The following is a 17,966-nucleotide window of genomic DNA, read 5'->3' as shown; positions in this document are numbered from 1 at the left end:
CGTTAAAATGGGGCTACTATGGCTAACGATAATAAACTTTAATCGCCCTCAGGCAATCAATACCAGTGTTATCACAGAAAGGGTATGAAATTGCATGGGAGAAATTGCTGGATGTGAAACAAAACTTAATTGATGTAAATGTAAGAAAGTTATTTTTATTTAATCGATATAGTAAGAACTGTATTAATTCAAATATGAGGCAGTAGCTACCTAAAAATTATAGGAGCAAAGTAAAAGAAAGGTTTACCTGCAACAAATGACAGCTTTGCAGGACAGGGCCAAATCCAAGAAATACTGCCTTACGCCAAATGTCAAAGCGTATTTTAAGGTTTTTCCATCAATGATGAGTGCAAAATCGTTTTCCTTCCTCAAAGCATCGCCCAGAGTGCTGCAGTGATGGCTTAAGGTCTCTCTTGTTGCCTGTAAAATAGGAACATCGACTAGCAGTTAAACGGCATGACCAAAAATCCCTGATCATAAACCACATTGGTGATAAACAACACCAATTCGATTGGTAAGGCCACACTTGGAATACGGCGTCCAGTTTTGGTCCCCACGATGTAAAAAAGATGCTGAGACTCTGGAAAGAGTGCAGAGAAGAGCAACAAAGATGATCAGGGGACTGGAGGCTAAAATATACACAAAGAACGGTTGCTGGAATTGGGTCTGTCTAGGTTAATGAAGAGAAGGACAAGGGGAGACACGATGACAGTTTTCCAATATCTCAGGGGTTGCCCCAAAGAAGAGGGAGTCAAGCTATTCTCCAAAGCGCCCGAAGGCAGGAAAGAAGCAACGGGTGGAAACTAACCAAGGAGAGAAGCAACCTGGAACTAAGGAGAAACTTCCTGACAGTTAGAACAATTAACCAGTGGAACCACCTGCCTCCAGAAGCGGTGAATGCGCCAACACTGGAAGTTTTTAAGAAGAGACTGGACAGCCATTGGTCTGAAATGGTGTAGGGTTTCCTGCCTGAGCAGGGGGTTGGACTAGATGACCTCCAAGGTCCCTTCCAACTTTATCATCATCATCATCATCATCCAACTTTATGATGATGATGATGATGATGATGATGATGATGATGGCACACCAACACCCACCACACACGTGAATTTATTGAGGCCTGGTATTCCACCAAAGGAGCAATTAACAAGCATATTGATCCAGATCCAGCATATGAGTATGTGAGATATCAGACCATTTGAACTGCCAATCCACAGGAGAACCAATCAGCTGCTCAGAATTCAAATATACCTCCAAATGAACAACCAATCGCACGACCACACTGGCACACAAGACATTTTAGAAGCTAAGGAGAAGAGGGCAAGGACATCCTGCAGATGAGGTTACCTAAGCTGGTAACGAAACGTACAGGGATTATATTGAAACAAGCTTGGAGAACAAACCACAGCTAAAATAAACCATTAATCCGCATTTATTTTTTAAGCTAGTTTATACCCAGTACGTAGACTGTAATTCAAATGTTAGGCTATACTTACATCAAGGGAGCCTTCATTTATGACAATTAGCCCCATGTTCTTTTTCAAGAGTTTACACGAATGTCCTATTAGGGGGGGAAAAAAAGTACGCTGTTGGATTTTTAGGATTTTTAAAAGTTGTAATTACAAATACATAAAAGATATAAACATGACTCCCGACACTGAGACGCTAAAATGCAAGAATACTGTGGCCTGGATAAAGTAACTGGCATTAAATTACCGTATAGAGGTTTGGTGGGAAAATTCAAGGCCACTTGAGGGAATATATATTTAAAGAGAATACTAGAACGTTGATATTCTCTTTGGCTTCATGTAAACAAAGAACACACAAAATAACATTGTGTTTTGCTTTTATAGAACACATTCATCCAATATTCACCATCTTCATGTGAAAAAAAACAAACTATATGGCTAAACTATAATCTCTTTTAAGAGGGAAAGTTGAGTCAGAAGCTGAAGTCAATAAGATAAAGAGTCAAGAGTAATTTACCGGTTCTGGGACCATAAATAAATAAAGTTGTGTAAAGAATTCTTTTCAACGCACTGTTTTGTGTGTTGTTTAACCATAATCTCTTTCTATATTAATTAGAGTCAGACGAAATTCAAATCGCATTCGTCGGTCACAGGATTAGGGATCATTCTAAAGGATTTGCAAAATTTCTCACGCCAACGAAAACGCCAATATTCTTTTATGTGACATCCATTTGACCTTGAGTGGTTGAACAGAAATATGCCAGATTGCTATCATGGTATTACAGGCAAAAGCCAGAAACTTGCAAAAACTTTTCTAAGGAAGTGATCATTGGTAATGATAGAAGCTGTCATTGTTCACTTCGTCTTCTTTATTTATTTTTAAATCATATATTTTACTGATTTTTTAAAATATAAATCACTTAATAGTTGGTAAACAGTGTGTTTGCTGGGTTTACATTTGTAAAGAAAAATCATTAACAGCTGGTTTCTATAATCCATAATCCACAGAGTACATTTAGTTGATTTCCCCTTTTCCCCAAAATGATTTCTTTGCAAGCTTTGAAATAATACAGTTCTTATTATTTTGATAAATAACAGTTACATATATGATTTTCCCCCCCAATATTCCTAGAAATAATGCTCACGTCAATATAATATTTCTTTTCTATCTAATCATTCCGGTTGCCTCATCTTATATCCTGTTACAGTCCTTATTTAGATTTGTTTCTCCTGTAAAGTTCAAAGTATTCTTGCTGGTTAAGATTTTCTCAACAGTTAATTATGTTTAAAGGTTTAAATCCTTTTTTCCCATATAAACCATCTCAACACTTTTACATTTCTTAAAGCATAGGTAAAAACAGTAAACGAAAAGAGATCATTTCGTCTTCTTTTAATGTATGGCGTATATCTGGGCATTATTATTATTATATACACACACACACGTTTATAAATGTAATCATAATATTCAGAAATGATATCCACTACTGATATATAATACAGCCAGTGGATATATTTAATGATTGATTTGTCTTAATTATTAGTTATTAGCTCTTGCCATGTTGCTATGCTATGTTCCATTCTGTGATTCCTGGAGTTATGTGAATATCAGGACATAACCAATTTTTTTCACTAACCCCAAATTGATTTCATATAGTCAACTCTTCCTCTCCTCTCGTCATCAGAAAAATATAAGGATATTCTGAATAATTCCCAAAGGAAACAGGCATCTTTCTCTCAATTAAATACATGCATACGTTTAAGTTTACCAACTTGATTGACATATTACCAATGTTAATAGCTGTCTCTTGCTTGTCTCCAGTTAGAATCCAAATTCTGATATCTGCTTTCATTAGCGTTTCGATGGTTTCAGGCACTTGATCCTGTAGGCGATCTTCTATGGCTGTCGCGCCAAGTAACTGGAGATTCTTCAGAAAGAAGGCATGAGAGAATTAACTTCCTTTTCTCAAAGCAAGTAAGAAATATAATAATTATTATTATTTATTTATTGAATTTATATACCGCCCTATCTCCCTTACGGTACTCAGGGCGGTGAACAGGCGATAATAAAAACCACGATAAATGGTTTATATTTATATTTATATTTATAATAATATAAAGAAAACCTATGCAAAATGTTCTACAGATGGGCTCTTGCCACCAACAAGATTAGCAAAAATGTTTAAAAATACGTCAGAGAAATGTTGGAAATGTAAGCACAAACCAGGTACTTATTATCACATGTGGTGGGCATGTGTTAAAGCAAGGAAATATTGGACAAAAATTCACACTTGGTTAGAAAAAATGTTAGAGAAACACATAGACTACACACCTGAATTTTTTTTTACTAAGTATAATGCCAGAAAAACTTGATAAGCAAAGTACATCTTTGATTCTACGTGTGATAACAGCGGCAAGAATTATATTTGCACAATACTGGAAGAACGAAGAAACACCACCAGAAGAAGAAATAATTAAAAAAAAATACTAGACTATTCGGAAATGGACAGACTTACTTTAAGGTTGAAAGAAAAAGAAGAAACAGAACATTTTCAAACTTGGGACCTATTTTATCAACGGTTAGAGAAAAGATTTAGGGATTAGGAATTTAATTTGTATTAGTGAATAAGATACTCAGACAACATGTTTTGTTGAATGATTACTATTGAATTCTATTTAAAAAATAATAATTAATAAAACTTTATAAAAAAAAGAAAAGAAATATAATTTAGATTTAGGACCTGGTACTACAGCAAACACAGCTTACACTAAGGCACTTACAAACAGAAGATTCCTAGTATTATAGTGAGGTGGCTATTCTATGTTTGCCTTCTAAACAAAGTCTTTGTCTTTCAAGGGAAAAAAAAATTCTTGTAAGAAAAAAAACCCTGAAATGAGCTCCAAACCATTGCTCCTTGTGACAATGACGCAAGACTGTGTTCCCTGCTGGATTTTGAGCAACGAGAGACAATCATCTTGCTTGCAGCTATGCTTGGTGCCTTTTAAACGACAATTTAAATCCTCAAACTTCCTTTTTTAATCCTATCTGGAAGCTTCTTGTCAATTACTTTTAAGCTATTAGAGGCCTTTCGATCGACAAGTCTGAAAATATGAGGTTAAACGCCCCCCCCCTTAAAAAAAAAAAATCCAATCGGTTCTAGGCTACGTTACTCTATCTATCTAAATAAAAATGTAAATGTTCGTTTGTTCAAAATCTTAAATCTCCGAAAGTTCTTCACCGATTGCTTTGAAATTTTGACACAACGTTGCATTCGAATACGCGTGTGTTTTTATATACCTATATTATATAGATGTCACACCTGTGACAGGTAAAAACATGCTTTTTTTTGAAAAACAGCGCCATCTGTTGGATGTAAAAGCAACACATGCTTTTACCAGACTGAGCCACAGCAACGCGTGGCTGGGTACAGCTAGTCTATCTATATAAATAAAAATGTAAATGTTCGTTTGTTCAAAATCTTAAATCTCCGAACGTTCTTCACCGATTGCTTTGAAATTTTGACACAACGTTGCATTCGAATACGCGCGTGTTTTTATATACCTATATTATATAGATGTCACACCTGTGACAGGTAAAAACATGGGTTTTTTAAAAAAAACAGCGCCATCTGTTGGATGTAAAAGCAACACACACTTTTACCAGACTGAGCCACAGCAACGCGTGGCTGGGTACAGCTAGTTTATAATAAAATCTACGTGTCATTAACACGAATCTCAATAAAACTCACTGCATAAAGTTTAAGCGACACAGACCACCTACTTTTTCAATTAGTTCGTAACTCTCTTCAAGTTTCAGGGCTCTGTTTTGAATGGAAGTTGCCGCTCTTTGATACACACTCAGCCATTCCTGATAATCGCTTTCTGTAATCTCAGCCACAGCAAAACAGAGGGTTCTCAAACCTGCAGAAATAGCCATAATCATGGTCCATAACTATTACTTCTCTGTAAGTTTGGAACTTTGGATTCAAGCAGATTATAGACAAAAAAAAAAGTTCTTTTCCCCCCCCACAAAGTTTGCAATCAAGACTTAGAATTCTGAAACAGAAATTCAGTCTGAATTTTCTGAGTCTTTAAACCAGCCACAAGAGCTGCCATACAGGAAGTCCTCAGCTTAAAACAGTTCATGTAGTGATGGCTTGAGTCCGTTTAGTTGCAAGGGCGCTGAAAAACGTGATGTCAACGCTGCTAACCTTGGATGTTCTTCCTTTGACAACATATGGAGATGCAGCCATTTTCCTTCTTATGTTTTACTCTTAGAATTAGAGTTAGAATTAGATGATACTGGGGGGGGGGGAGGAGGAGGAGGAATGTCCATGGGAGTTTAGCTAGACATAACAATATTGTAACTAGTGTGAGAACCAAGGTTTTTGAAATAAGAGATGATAAGAATTGGCGGGCTGGAGAAATGGAGGGAAAGCCTGCATTTCAAACTAATTGGAGAATGTGATTTATGACTGTTAATTGGAGGAGGGAATTGTGCTTTGATACTATGTGCTTAGGGGAGGGGAATTTAGATTTTGGCTTTGGCTATGTACATGCCGATGCTGTGCTTTTCGAATAAAGATTCTTTAAGGTAAACAATGCCTCTTTGAAGTTCTTTGAAGAGTTTCATCTGTCGGAACCATGACATGTGACTTACGACCGTTTTTCACGGCCTTTGCAGCATCCCCAGGGTCATGTGATCAATATTTAGACCCTTGGCAAACTGACTCGTATTTATGACAGTTACAGTGTCCCGCACTTTTCAATCGCTTGTTGACAAATGAGAGTTAATTGAATACAGAGAAAAATAAGCCATAGGCAGTGTTTATTGGGGGTTCAAAAAAGAAATAAAACATCTAATCTGCACTGTACTAGCTGAAAAAAAAAGGAAAGTAATGTTTTAAAGTACTTGTCAACCGTCATTCATTTATATTATTATTATTACTCAATTATTTATTACAATCTGCTCTTATAATTAAATAGAAACACTATTACTCACCTTCAGTAGCAAATAGCTCTAAATGTTTCAAGGTAATTTCTTTGTATCTTGAATTCTCAGCCAGACGATCATAAATTACTGTGTCCTGTAGTAATAATTAACATGTTGAACAAAAATCTATTTTGCTGAGCGTTAAAAAAAAGATGTAAAAGCAAAACAAACTCGATAGCAAAAACTCTGTTTAAGGTGTAGTATTGCATTTAATTATTTAATTAAAATGCATATCCCATTTTCCATAGGAAATTCAGCATAAGGAAACAGGTTTATTATTATTTTTTTTTTAAAAATCACCACTATGTAGCAAAAAACCCCAACCCTCTGCATTCTTATATTAATGCAGAGATTGATTGAAAACCATACCGTACCATACCCTTTACAATTTTTACTGGATTGTGAACTATGAACTGAATGTACAAATGTGTGTGTGTTAGTTAAATCGTTATTATGTTTAAGAGTTGTTTACCCGAATGCAGCAGTGTAAAGTTTACATCAAATAAATATATAAAATTGCCTCCCAACTTTTCGGTTCTGTATTAATTAGATAAGATAAGATAAGCTAATCTTTATTGTCATTTTCATACTGTGGGCACAATGGCACACATCAAAAATCAAATTTTAGTTGCCAGAAGTCTGAATGACGTATTTTGGACTGTGAATTGAAGCTTTATGCTTAAAATCAGCATTTTTGTTTCAGAAAACTGGAGCTGTATAAAATCCCAGTTGAATGCTGGTATTCGAACGAGCATCCTCTAATGGAGCAGCACCATCTGGTGGTCTGTGTGGAGTATTACATTCCATTTTCCATTAGTGTTAAGTTGCGTGTAGTTTTTTCTTTTCTTTTCTTTTGTTTTAAACCAATTTACCAGTTGTTGCTTTCCCTGGAGTTGCACACCTCTGGAATTTATACATTTTTCTTAACTTTTGAGTATTTGTGCGTTGATATTTAAAAGTCAATAAGGCTTTTACGTCTTTTTTTCTATTTCATCTCGTTGAGTAAAATTTGATTTTGTTTATGCAAGAAAGCAAAAAAAATAAAAAAAATAAATAAAAAAAGTACCAGGGATGATGGCCAGTGCTTGTTCTCACTACCTGTTTCCCCACATTGCTAGATTTGTGTACAAACACACCCACAAGGCAGTTGTGTTTCAAGTGTAGGGGTCTGTATGTGGAGAAGACGCAGTTAGGTACGCAAGCATCTTATCCGTCTTATCCCCCCCCCCCCAAAAAAGGAGCCCAGAGAAAATAAGAAAAAAGCTGAATTTTTCTGGGGGTTAAGTATCTTCCCCTCAACTATGGGGGATTCCTCAGCCCTTTGCCCAAGAACTGGGATCTAAGGATGTGTTAAACCAGGGTTGTCCAACCTTGGCAACTTTTAAGACTTGTGGACTTCAACTCCCAGAATTCCCCAGCCAGCCAGCATGGCTGGCTGGGGAATTCTGGGAGTTGAAGTCCACAAGTCTTAAAAGTTGCCAAGGTTGGACACCTTGTGTTAAGCAAACAAACAAGGCAGGCAGGTGTGAAACTGAAGTCACGGTAGGTTAAAACCAGACTTTGAAGAGTTGGTCCCCTCTCTCCATCAGAAAGAAGGCATTTACCCCCTTTAAAACTGAAAAAAAAACCACCCCACCCCACAACCACACACCTTCCTCAGCTTAAAAAGAAGCAAACAAGGGGCAGAAGAGTTCCCTCTTTTTAGCAACGTGAGAACAGAAGAGGAAGGGAGCCACGAGACGGACGCCGGGGAGAGGACGAGAATAAATAGGAAGCACGCAGGTGCCGAGAAACACAAAACAGAAATCATAATAAGATGGTTCTAAGAATAGAGGCTGAAAAAAATAAATAAATAGGACATTAACGTAATAACAGGACATGGAAACAGGCAGGACAATGGGAGTAGAAAAGATAATTTGGGGAAATGTTAAGAGCCATAGGATAAAAATGGCACAAAAATTGGTGAAGACAATTATAGAAACCCAGAAATAAGACAGCAACTGAAGGGGAAAAAAAAAAAAGCAATTGGATCTCTTCAAGTCTGGGGTCCAACTGACAATTATTAGATCTATTGTGAGTCCATCTAAGGCAGTGGTTCTCAACCTTTTTAATGCCGCGACCCCAACCGGTCGTAAGTCGAGGACTAAACCGGTCATAAGTCCAGGACTAAACCGGTTGTAAGTCGAGGACTACCCAACCGGTCGTAATTCAAGGACTTTCCCTGCCCGGGAGCGTCGCGCATGCGTGGTTCCGCCCCCTGCGCCGGCCGAGGCGTAGCTGGCAAGCGGCAGAGACGGAGCAGGCCGACCACCAGCTGGCCCAGCCCAAGGGAGGTAAGGCACCCGCCGGAAAAGGGGAAAAAAATGGCGGACAAAAAAAATGGCGGACAGCCTTGTTGGCGACCCCCATGAAATGGTCGATCGACCCCAAATGAGGTCCCGACCCACAGGTTGAGAACCACTGATCTAAGGCAAAGGTCCCCAACCTTTTGGGCACCAGGGACCGGTTCCGTGGAGAGAGGTTTTTCCGCGGACCGGAGGGGGCGTGGTTTTGTGTACTGCCTGCATCCCGCGGATGGGGCTTTGCTTGTTTGTGCGGCCCAGTTGCTGGCATGCCGCGGCCCGGTACCGGTCCACAGCCTGGGGGTTGGGGACCCCTGATCTAAGGGGCCAGGAGACAAGGCTATTATGGGTTTTGATGTACACACTGGGGTTAGAAGACAGCATAGCAAAGTGAGGTGCCCCTTGGAGTATAGGTGATTGTAGAGAAAGTACTAGTGGGTGTAGATCCCAATGGCTTCTAGGAAGACCTCCCACCCTTCACGCTGTGGGCACAGTTGTGCCATTACAAAATGTTGGTTCTACTTTTCTGTGTTTATTGCTATGGGGAAAAAATTAAAAAGAATGGAAGAAAGTGGTAGGACTAAATAAGCGGTCATGTTTATTCCTTACAATCTTCCCCAAGAAAATATCTTTGACAATCACGTTTCAGAAATTTACATTTGAAACAAACAAACAAACAAACAAACAAACAAACAAATAACGGAGCGACAACTCACAGCTCCTTTGGAGTAGAGTCTTAATTTTCCCGATGGCGTGCGCACAATCACGGACATTCTTTTTCTAGAACTGGAAGAATTGAAAAACGTGTGAACATTTTTAAGGGACTGAGAAAAACAAAAGACATAAAAATAAAAGGCATCGAAAAGACCTACCTTGTAAATTCTAACACATTTAGCAATTCATATCTTTCTTCCTGACCCAGCTGGAGGAAGAAAAAAAAGCAATGCCTTATTATTTAAAATTTCAAAGGGATTTCTAATTTCTCAATTTTTTTTTTAACTGAGAAAATAATACCTTTTACAGTTTTACTAATTTAATCTACTTACTGATTCTATAATGACAGAGTCTGGTGTTCTTCCCGTAAAAACAAAATGTAGTTGCTTAGCTGCTCTGACTAATGCTCCTTCATCTGTAATAAACCATCCACTATTATTATTATTATTTCACTGACAAATGGATAAGAACAAAAAACTAAAAACAATCAATGTGTTTACTGTTTTGACAACCAGAAATTAGGTTTTTTTTAATCTTCATTTTATTCACAGATCATTTCATTTCATTCATATATAATTTCCGCCACATTTTCCAAAAGTAAAAAGAAGCACATTTCATAATTTAAGAATGCTTCCAAACAAGACTTCTATCTATATAATAGCCTTTCCTGGTTTTACATAATTTGGTGGGAGAATCAAAGAGGATCGTGAACTTCTGTTTCAGTTTTCTTGCTTATTGTTTATCACTTCTTCCATTTTTTTTTCCTTTTCAAAAATATCAAGTGAATTATTGGTTTTGATAAGCAGTACAAGAACTGTTTGGAAGCATCGCAACGTCCCTATATACTTTTACGTTTGTGCAGTTAAAATGTATAGCTAAAAAAAGATCCAGCCTTTTGTTAAAAATTGATATCCTAGCACATTGTTGAACTAAACCGGTACTAATTCATTCTGTTCACATTACAGTGCAGGAGGAAATCCTACAAAGCCTATTATAGATAGGCATGACTTGGGTGTGTGGCAAGCCAAAATGTCCTTTAAAAGCCCAAGCAATCCATAATCCTTCTCTTTTTTTTATTAGTTTTATTCATTTATAACATCAAATGTGAAAATACAAAAGTAAATAGTAGGGGACAACAGCAGAGAGAAGGAAAACAAAAAAGATGTAAAGAAAGGGAGGGGAAGAAACAAAAGACATTGACTTCTGATGATAATGTTCAGCCTACAGTTAGAAACGCATCCTCTTTACAATGAACTCCAAAGATAGATAGATAGATAGATAGATAGATAGATAGATAGATAGATAGATAGATGGATGGATGGATGGATGGATGGATGGATGGATGGATGGATGGATGGATGGATGGATGGATGGATGGATGGATGGATGGATAGATAGACAGACAGACAGACAGAAAGATAACCTTTATTGTCATTTTTTACTGTGGGCACATTGGCACACATTAAAAATGAAGTTTTGTTGCTTGCTCTCCAAAGTGTACACATACATAACACACATTTAAACATGCTATATACAACGTATGTATAAACCTACACCTTTACATATAAATAACACATAAATATTAATCACTGTCCATCTTGAATACATAATGGAAAGAGGAAGCTTTAGAGTTCACAAGATTAATATTGTATGGAACAAAACTGTGACTGAATCTGTTTCGGATCCCTCTGTTCGGTGGGAAGATATCTTTGAGTACATAACTGAATGTTAACACAATTCAACTTTACGTAGCTGAAAAGGATTACAGCTGCTGCATAAATCTTACCTGGTGATGCTGCTTGATACACTATTCTGTCATCCTCTCTTTCTGGGACAGCTGTATGACAAATTGCCATCATTGTCAAAAACTCACAAATTATAGGTGCAGTTGGCTGAAAACCAGAACACAGTAGAATGAATTGTTCTTTATTCTAGAATTAAAAACTGTACATACAGACAAACAGGTGCAGAAACAACCACACAAATAAAATCATTGCTTCTTTTTTTTAAAAAAACAAAACAAAACCATCCATTCACCTAGCAGAAACAAAATGGTAGGGGAAATGGAAGCGACCAAGAAAAGATATGCATTTTCTTTTTCTTTGCATATGGCTTAGTGAAAAAAAAGGGATAGTAGTAGAAAAAAAAAAGCTATGAGTCAGAACGGTGACCGGTGCAATTACAGACCTATTTTTATGCAAATCAAAATTGCACTGTGTTTTAAGCCCTTAAGAGGAAATAAATATTGTTAACTCTTCTGATAATCAGAAATTATTTCACAGTTTTGGTCACCGCGATACAAATAATAATAATAATAATAAAATGTTGAGGCTCTAGAAAGAGTGCTGAGGAGAGCAACAAAGATGATCAGGGGACTGGAGGCTAAAACATATAAAGAATGGTTGCTGGAATTGAGGATATTGTCTAGTTTAATGAAGAGAAGGATGAGGGGGGACATGATAGCAGTTATTCCAGTATCTCAGGGCCTGCCCCAAAGAAGAGGGAGTCAAGCTATTCTCCAAAGCACCTGAAGGCAGGACAAGAAGCAATGGATGGAAACTGATCAAGGAGAGAAGCAACCTGGAGCTAAGGAGAAACTTCCTGACAGTCAGAACAATTAACCAGTGGAACAGAAGTTGCCTTCAGAAGTTGTAGGTGCTCCAACACTGGAGGTTTTTAAGAAGAGACTGGACAGTCACTTGTCTGAAATGGTATAGGATCTCCTGCTTGAGTAGGGAGTTGGACTAGATTTCTTGATTGGTGGACCAGAGGGAAAGGGAGGAGAAAGCATTTTATGTGCTTGCGTGCTGCGGCAGTGGTGCTAGCATGAGTGGGGGTGACTATGCGCACACACATGCACGCCCTGGCCAGTCTGTTCCGCGATCCAGTGGCCAGTAGGCCACGGCCCAGTAATGGGCCACGGCCCGCAGGTTGGGGACCACTGGATTAGAAGACCTCCAAGGTCTTTATTTCATTAGATTTTTATCCTGCCTTTATTACTTTGTCGGTAACTCAAGACGGTGAACATACATAATACCTCTTCCTCCTCCTATTTTATGTTAGTTTTGAAGTTATTATTTATTTCGCATCACCGTATTTCTGCATCGTACATGTTTATTTTGCAGGTTTTCCAGTAACGACGAGTCGCTAAATGTTTTTTCTTCCCCTGCTTGTGAACTCTGCCTAAAAGTAAAAGTGAAAGAAATGAAACCAGTTACATGTATTTACGATAGAGAAACAATGCAGCTTTATTAAGTATAAATCATGTAGATTCTGTTTACATCTTTTTTTTTGAGGTAATGGTTACAAAAGATTGTAATTAGCACTTAAGGAGGCATCTTACATTTTAATTATCCTTCCTCCACCTATAGTTCGATTAACTATGTAGTAAAACATATTTAATTAGGTTCAGCACAAAATGATGATAAATATACAGAATGAAATGAATGAAACAATAGTTAATTTACCCATATAAATCACATCAAAACCAGACCTTTCACCCATGGATTAAAAATCAAAAGTCAACCTCTGATAACAAATAATGTTGAGATTGAGATTGAGTTTTGATGAACGGATATGGATATTTTCAATAAGGCTGTAAGACTGTACCGTAGTACTCTAATAATTCTAATATGAACATTTTAAAAACCAGGTTATTTATGTTTGAGTGAAGTAAAGCTTACTCAGTCTAAGGAAAATGGATGAGCAATCTTTGCTCATCTTTGCAATTGATGAGTCAAATCCCGCTTCTCAACAGGTGAAATGTTTATCCGAAGATACTGTTTCAAGATTACTTTCTACGTTAATAATATTTATGTTAATAAATATATATGTTTATATATTAATTGTGAGTAGAAAAGAAACAGCAGCAAAAGTTAGTGCTTACCACTCATCCGAAGTGCAGCCCAAATCATCTGATTCAGGAGAATGGCTGTATGAAATGTAAAGGAGGCAGAACCACATAGAAAAATAGTTAAGAAAGGCTTGACGTTTGGACAGCTCATCGGAGAGAAATTTTAAATTTTAAATAGGGAAATTTTAAATAGGGACAATTTTAAGGATTTTATCAAGACACAGCGACAAATATTTGGTTTTTAATTGGCTTTTAGAAGGGAAATGTTTTATATTGTTTTAACATGCTGTGAGCCGCCCTGAGTCCCATGGGGAGAAGGGCGGCATATAAGTTGTGATAAATAAATAAATAAATAAATAAATAAATTAAGGCAAAAGGATCGCAAATGATCTAGTGCAGTGATGGCAAACCTTTTAGAGACCGAGTGCCCAAACTGCAGCCCAACACCCACCGGGTGCCAGGTGCCGGGTGGGTTGTGGCCCACTCGGCGGGTGCAGCTACAGTGGGCTTGGTAGACTGGATGGGCGTGGCCACTGGATGGGTGTGGCTGCAGTAGTCATGGCAGATTGCGTGGGCATGGCCGGGGTGGGCGTGGCCACCTTGATGTTGCTTATTGGGAGGGACACCTGTGGGAGCCGGGCAGGGTTGGGAGAGATCCAGGGGATCTCTGGCGGGTGGGATGGTGGGCTCCCCAATGGCGACTCCAGGCTGGCTGGCCTTAGGCCAATGATGGTGAACTTTTAGAGACCACGTATGCTGGGGCAATGGCGCGTGCCCACAGAGAGGGCTTCGCGTGCCACCTCTGGCACACGTGCCATAGGTTCGCCACCACTGATCTAGTGATCCATTCATGTAATTGAAACTATAGGTTCTAAAAAGTGATCCATGTTATTTGGAATCCTACTTTATTAGGGTCCTGGAGTGCATGGCCTACCTTAAATAAACTCAAGCATTCAGCTCCAGAAGCTCTGGAACCAGTCTTGTCCAATCTTGGCCATTTTTATGGCTTGTGGACTTCAACTCCCAGAATCCCCCAGCCAGCAAAGAAAGGGGAGGTGGGGATGGAGGAAGTTTGAAACAGGAGGACAAGGCACAGCCAGGTGTGGTGTTGTAAGGGAAGAGGAAGCAGGAGCCCTGAGAAGGATCACATGTTTCACAGCCTGTAGCCCTGAAATTTTAAGTTCCAATTGCTATCGTAGGTTTTGAAAATCCAAACGGGTTCTTATAGATGGAACTGGATGGAGCAAATGATTTGCGCTGACTTTTAACTTCCACATCCCGAAGGATTTTAGTATTTTACTCCTCAGTATCTTTTACTTTTTTAGTAATTAACAATCTGACAACCCACGACAATCCAGGAAAGAGCGCCACAGAGGTTGCTAAAGTTAAAGTTAAAAAAACATCCGTGTAAAATGTCCAGTTTGATCGTTCAAACTCCACGGGTAAAAAGATGAAGCTGGCTTAAGTGTAAAACACAGGGACTGAATTAGGCATGCATCAGAGGCTCTGATTCTCTTTGAGATGTTTTTGTTTTTTTTTAACTTAAAAAGATCCTGAAGAGATCTCCAAAGTATTTTAAGGACATTGCAAATGTCCAACTCTATAATTTTTTTTTTTAAAAATAAAGGGGCGCCAAGCAATGACGTCAGAAAAGAACTCACCCGTAAGATATTCCCGCTATAGTGCACTTCTTGAATTGCATAACGTTGCACGTCAAGGTGCCTGTTTTGTCTGAAAAGATGTATTTGACCTTAAAAAAAAAAAAAGGTAAATGTGCATTAACAGGCTTCATCAAGTATACATTAATAGGACAGCACCGTGGTAGTAACATAATGCGATTTCTTAAAATTATTCAATGTTTTGAAAATGCTAGCAAAAAAAAAATATTATACAAAAGAAAAAGCTTTCCAGTATTGCGTAGATTTTAGATCAGGGGTCCCCAACCCCCGGGCCATGGACCGGTAGCGGGCCGCGGCATGCCAGCAACCGGTCCGCACAAACAAGCAAAGCCCCATCCGTGAGATGCAGGCAGTACATAAAACCACGTACTCTCCGATCCGTGGAAAAACCTCTCTCCACGGAACCGGTCCCTGGTGCCCAAAAGGTTGGGGACCTCTGTTTTCGACAACGGAACTGTAAACTGTCAGTTGAGAATTGGGCACCCCTTCCAACTCCACAAGTTAGGAATATTGTGATCTCCAGAACGATCATTTGAAGATTTATCTTCTCTCTACATGGATAGGATTTAAACCTAGTGGCAGCTGTTAAAAGTAAAATGCCATCTTCTTTGGGGGAAGTGTCCCTAACGCTGATTTATCTCTGGGAACTCTTTTTCTTTTTGTTTCTTTAATAATATTTTATTGAAGTTTTAAAAAAAAATACAAAGATGAAAACTTAATTGTAAGTGTTGCATACTGAGTTAGAATATTTATGATATCTTGTCAATAATGGTTCCTGTGATGAGACATTGCTAAAAATGGCACCCTAGGCCAGTGATGGCGAACCTTTTAGAGACTGAGTGCCCAAACTGCAACCCAAAACCCACTTATGCATCATCGAGTGCCGGGTGGGTGTGGCCCATTGGGTGGGCGTGGCTGCAGTGGTAGCGGCAGACTGGGTGGGACTAAAAAGTTCAATCAATCAATTCCAACTTTGCAAGATCTTTTTTCCCGCAAGAAGTTGAAATTGACTGACTGAACCTTTTTTTTTTTTGCACATGGCGGTGGAGGCCTAAAGCTAAAAGGTTTTATAAAACCCAGCTGAAGGCCTAGGACTGGGGCGACGGCGCACGTGCCCACAGAGAGGGCTCTGAGTGCCGCCTCTGGCACCCGTGCCATAGGTTCGCCACCACTGCCCTAGGCTCATTTTTTTTCTTGTCAAATCTGTAGGACTCTTTATAAATGCTCTGCTGTTCAGAACAGTGGTTGAATTAAAGTACTGATATGAATGAGTCTCATTAGACCTTGGCATGTTCCAATCCCTAGGCCAGAGGTGGGCAACTATGGCCCCTTTATGATCTGTCGACTTCAACTCCCAGAATTCCTGAGCCAGCATCTACATTTGGGGGATAAATGTAAACACCATCCATTTAAACACAGGACAGAGAGTATTTATATTCTACCAACTTATCCATTTATCAGATAAACAGCAGTTAAAGGAGATGACTGTGTGAATTTAAACTAAGAAATTACATATTAATAAAACAACAGAAATCCCCCCCCCCAAAAAAAACCATACCTGGCCAAGTTCTTCATTAAGATTGGATGTACGTGCCATGGCAGCAGTGTCTGTAAGTTCATAATGCATGTCAATATCCTAATAAAATAATAATAATAAAAAAGCTGAAAAGGGTATTAATTTGTGTACACACTCCGCTGCAATCTGTTTTGAGCAAAACATAAGCAAGAACTTGGTATAACTAAATATTTATCAAAATTTTATTCAATGTGTGAATATTGAGGATATTCTGATATTAAAGCCAGGTGTAGGGCTAGGAGTTAGACTTCCACCAAGATTGTGCATTAGACTATTCATTATCCATCTTTGTAGTCTGCATTAGGAGTAAACATGTCTATCCAAGCTCATATCTTAAAAGGCTTAGTTGTAAAGGATTTCTTTAATCTATACAATTTAAAGCCTGAGATCATATATTTTGTGATATTTTATTCTTCAATTTAATCTGCATTATTTTAACAAATAAGCTTGTATTACCAAATCATTATCAAGTCACGTATATTCTGTTCTTGAAATGAATGATTAAAAGGTCTGCAAATAGCACAATAATTTTTATATTTACCCAATTTATAAAATACGCCTGAATAAATTTAACAACTTCCAGTGTAACTAACAGGCTGATCGGAATTAGATTATTGAAGAGAATGATAAATGTCAGGAAATTGAGTCCAAAATTATTAGCTCCTCCATCTGTTAAAAAAGGGAGAACAAAGAGAAATCATGCAATGATTTATAACATTAAGTACAATAATTCTAAACATTTATTTAATTATTATTATTTTTTTTAAAAAAAGAACTATGCATAAAGCTCTCCTAATGTCATGGTTCCTATGAAACCTGCTCTTGAATCTGATTATTTGCCTTGGAAAGGAATCTGAATAGAGGTGTCAAAAAATAATAATTGGAAAATAGCACCTAAACTGGATCTCTGCTAAGATCACAGTGCAGACAAAAAAGTATAAAAACCCACCATACCGTGTGCTATTGTCCTGATGCTATTTAAGTCGTTTAGCCTCCCTGAAATAATGCATGAAATGCAATTATTGTACAGGGTTTCACACAATTTCTAATCTGAACCTGGACAAATATGTCTTCCAGTGAATTTGTATACGGTTATTTTATTTTATTTATTTATTTATAATTTAATTTGTATCCCGCCCTTCTTCTCACCGGACTCAGGGCGGCTAACAGCCTTATAAAACAACATTACAATAAATATCCATATTAAAACCAAATTAAAAGAAAATATTCGTAAAGGCCAATCGTTAAAATTACCCTTAAAATTACCCTTAAAAACCCCACTAAAATTCCCTAGGCCAAACCCGCTTGTTGGAAAAGCCATGTCTTTAGGGCGCGGCGGAAGG

General features: G+C 38.1%; 1 protein-coding gene across 1 annotated transcript in view; it reads right to left on the bottom strand.

Annotated features, from left to right (window-relative positions):
* The window catches only part of ATP8A1 (ATPase phospholipid transporting 8A1), a 74,717-nt gene that overhangs the window by 21,343 nt on the left and 35,408 nt on the right, over nt 1-17,966 (bottom strand). Inside the window, exons 12-25 of the mRNA XM_015827258.1 lie at nt 17,165-17,292; nt 16,606-16,683; nt 15,030-15,118; nt 13,402-13,446; nt 12,626-12,698; nt 11,302-11,407; nt 9,848-9,930; nt 9,674-9,723; nt 9,518-9,587; nt 6,469-6,553; nt 5,248-5,387; nt 3,256-3,394; nt 1,497-1,561; nt 248-420 (exon numbers count right to left, since the gene is read on the bottom strand). Coding sequence (XP_015682744.1) covers nt 248-420; nt 1,497-1,561; nt 3,256-3,394; nt 5,248-5,387; nt 6,469-6,553; nt 9,518-9,587; nt 9,674-9,723; nt 9,848-9,930; nt 11,302-11,407; nt 12,626-12,698; nt 13,402-13,446; nt 15,030-15,118; nt 16,606-16,683; nt 17,165-17,292 — 1,324 coding nt within the window. The remainder of the gene's footprint in view (nt 1-247; nt 421-1,496; nt 1,562-3,255; nt 3,395-5,247; nt 5,388-6,468; nt 6,554-9,517; nt 9,588-9,673; nt 9,724-9,847; nt 9,931-11,301; nt 11,408-12,625; nt 12,699-13,401; nt 13,447-15,029; nt 15,119-16,605; nt 16,684-17,164; nt 17,293-17,966) is intronic.

The sequence above is a fragment of the Protobothrops mucrosquamatus genome, unplaced genomic scaffold (assembly GCF_001527695.2).
Source record: "Protobothrops mucrosquamatus isolate PMUCROS unplaced genomic scaffold, P.Mucros_1.0 scaffold3578, whole genome shotgun sequence".
Taxonomy (NCBI): domain Eukaryota; kingdom Metazoa; phylum Chordata; class Lepidosauria; order Squamata; family Viperidae; genus Protobothrops; species Protobothrops mucrosquamatus.
The sequence above is the reverse complement of the archived record's forward strand: the minus strand, read 5'-3'. Positions and strand labels throughout refer to the sequence as shown.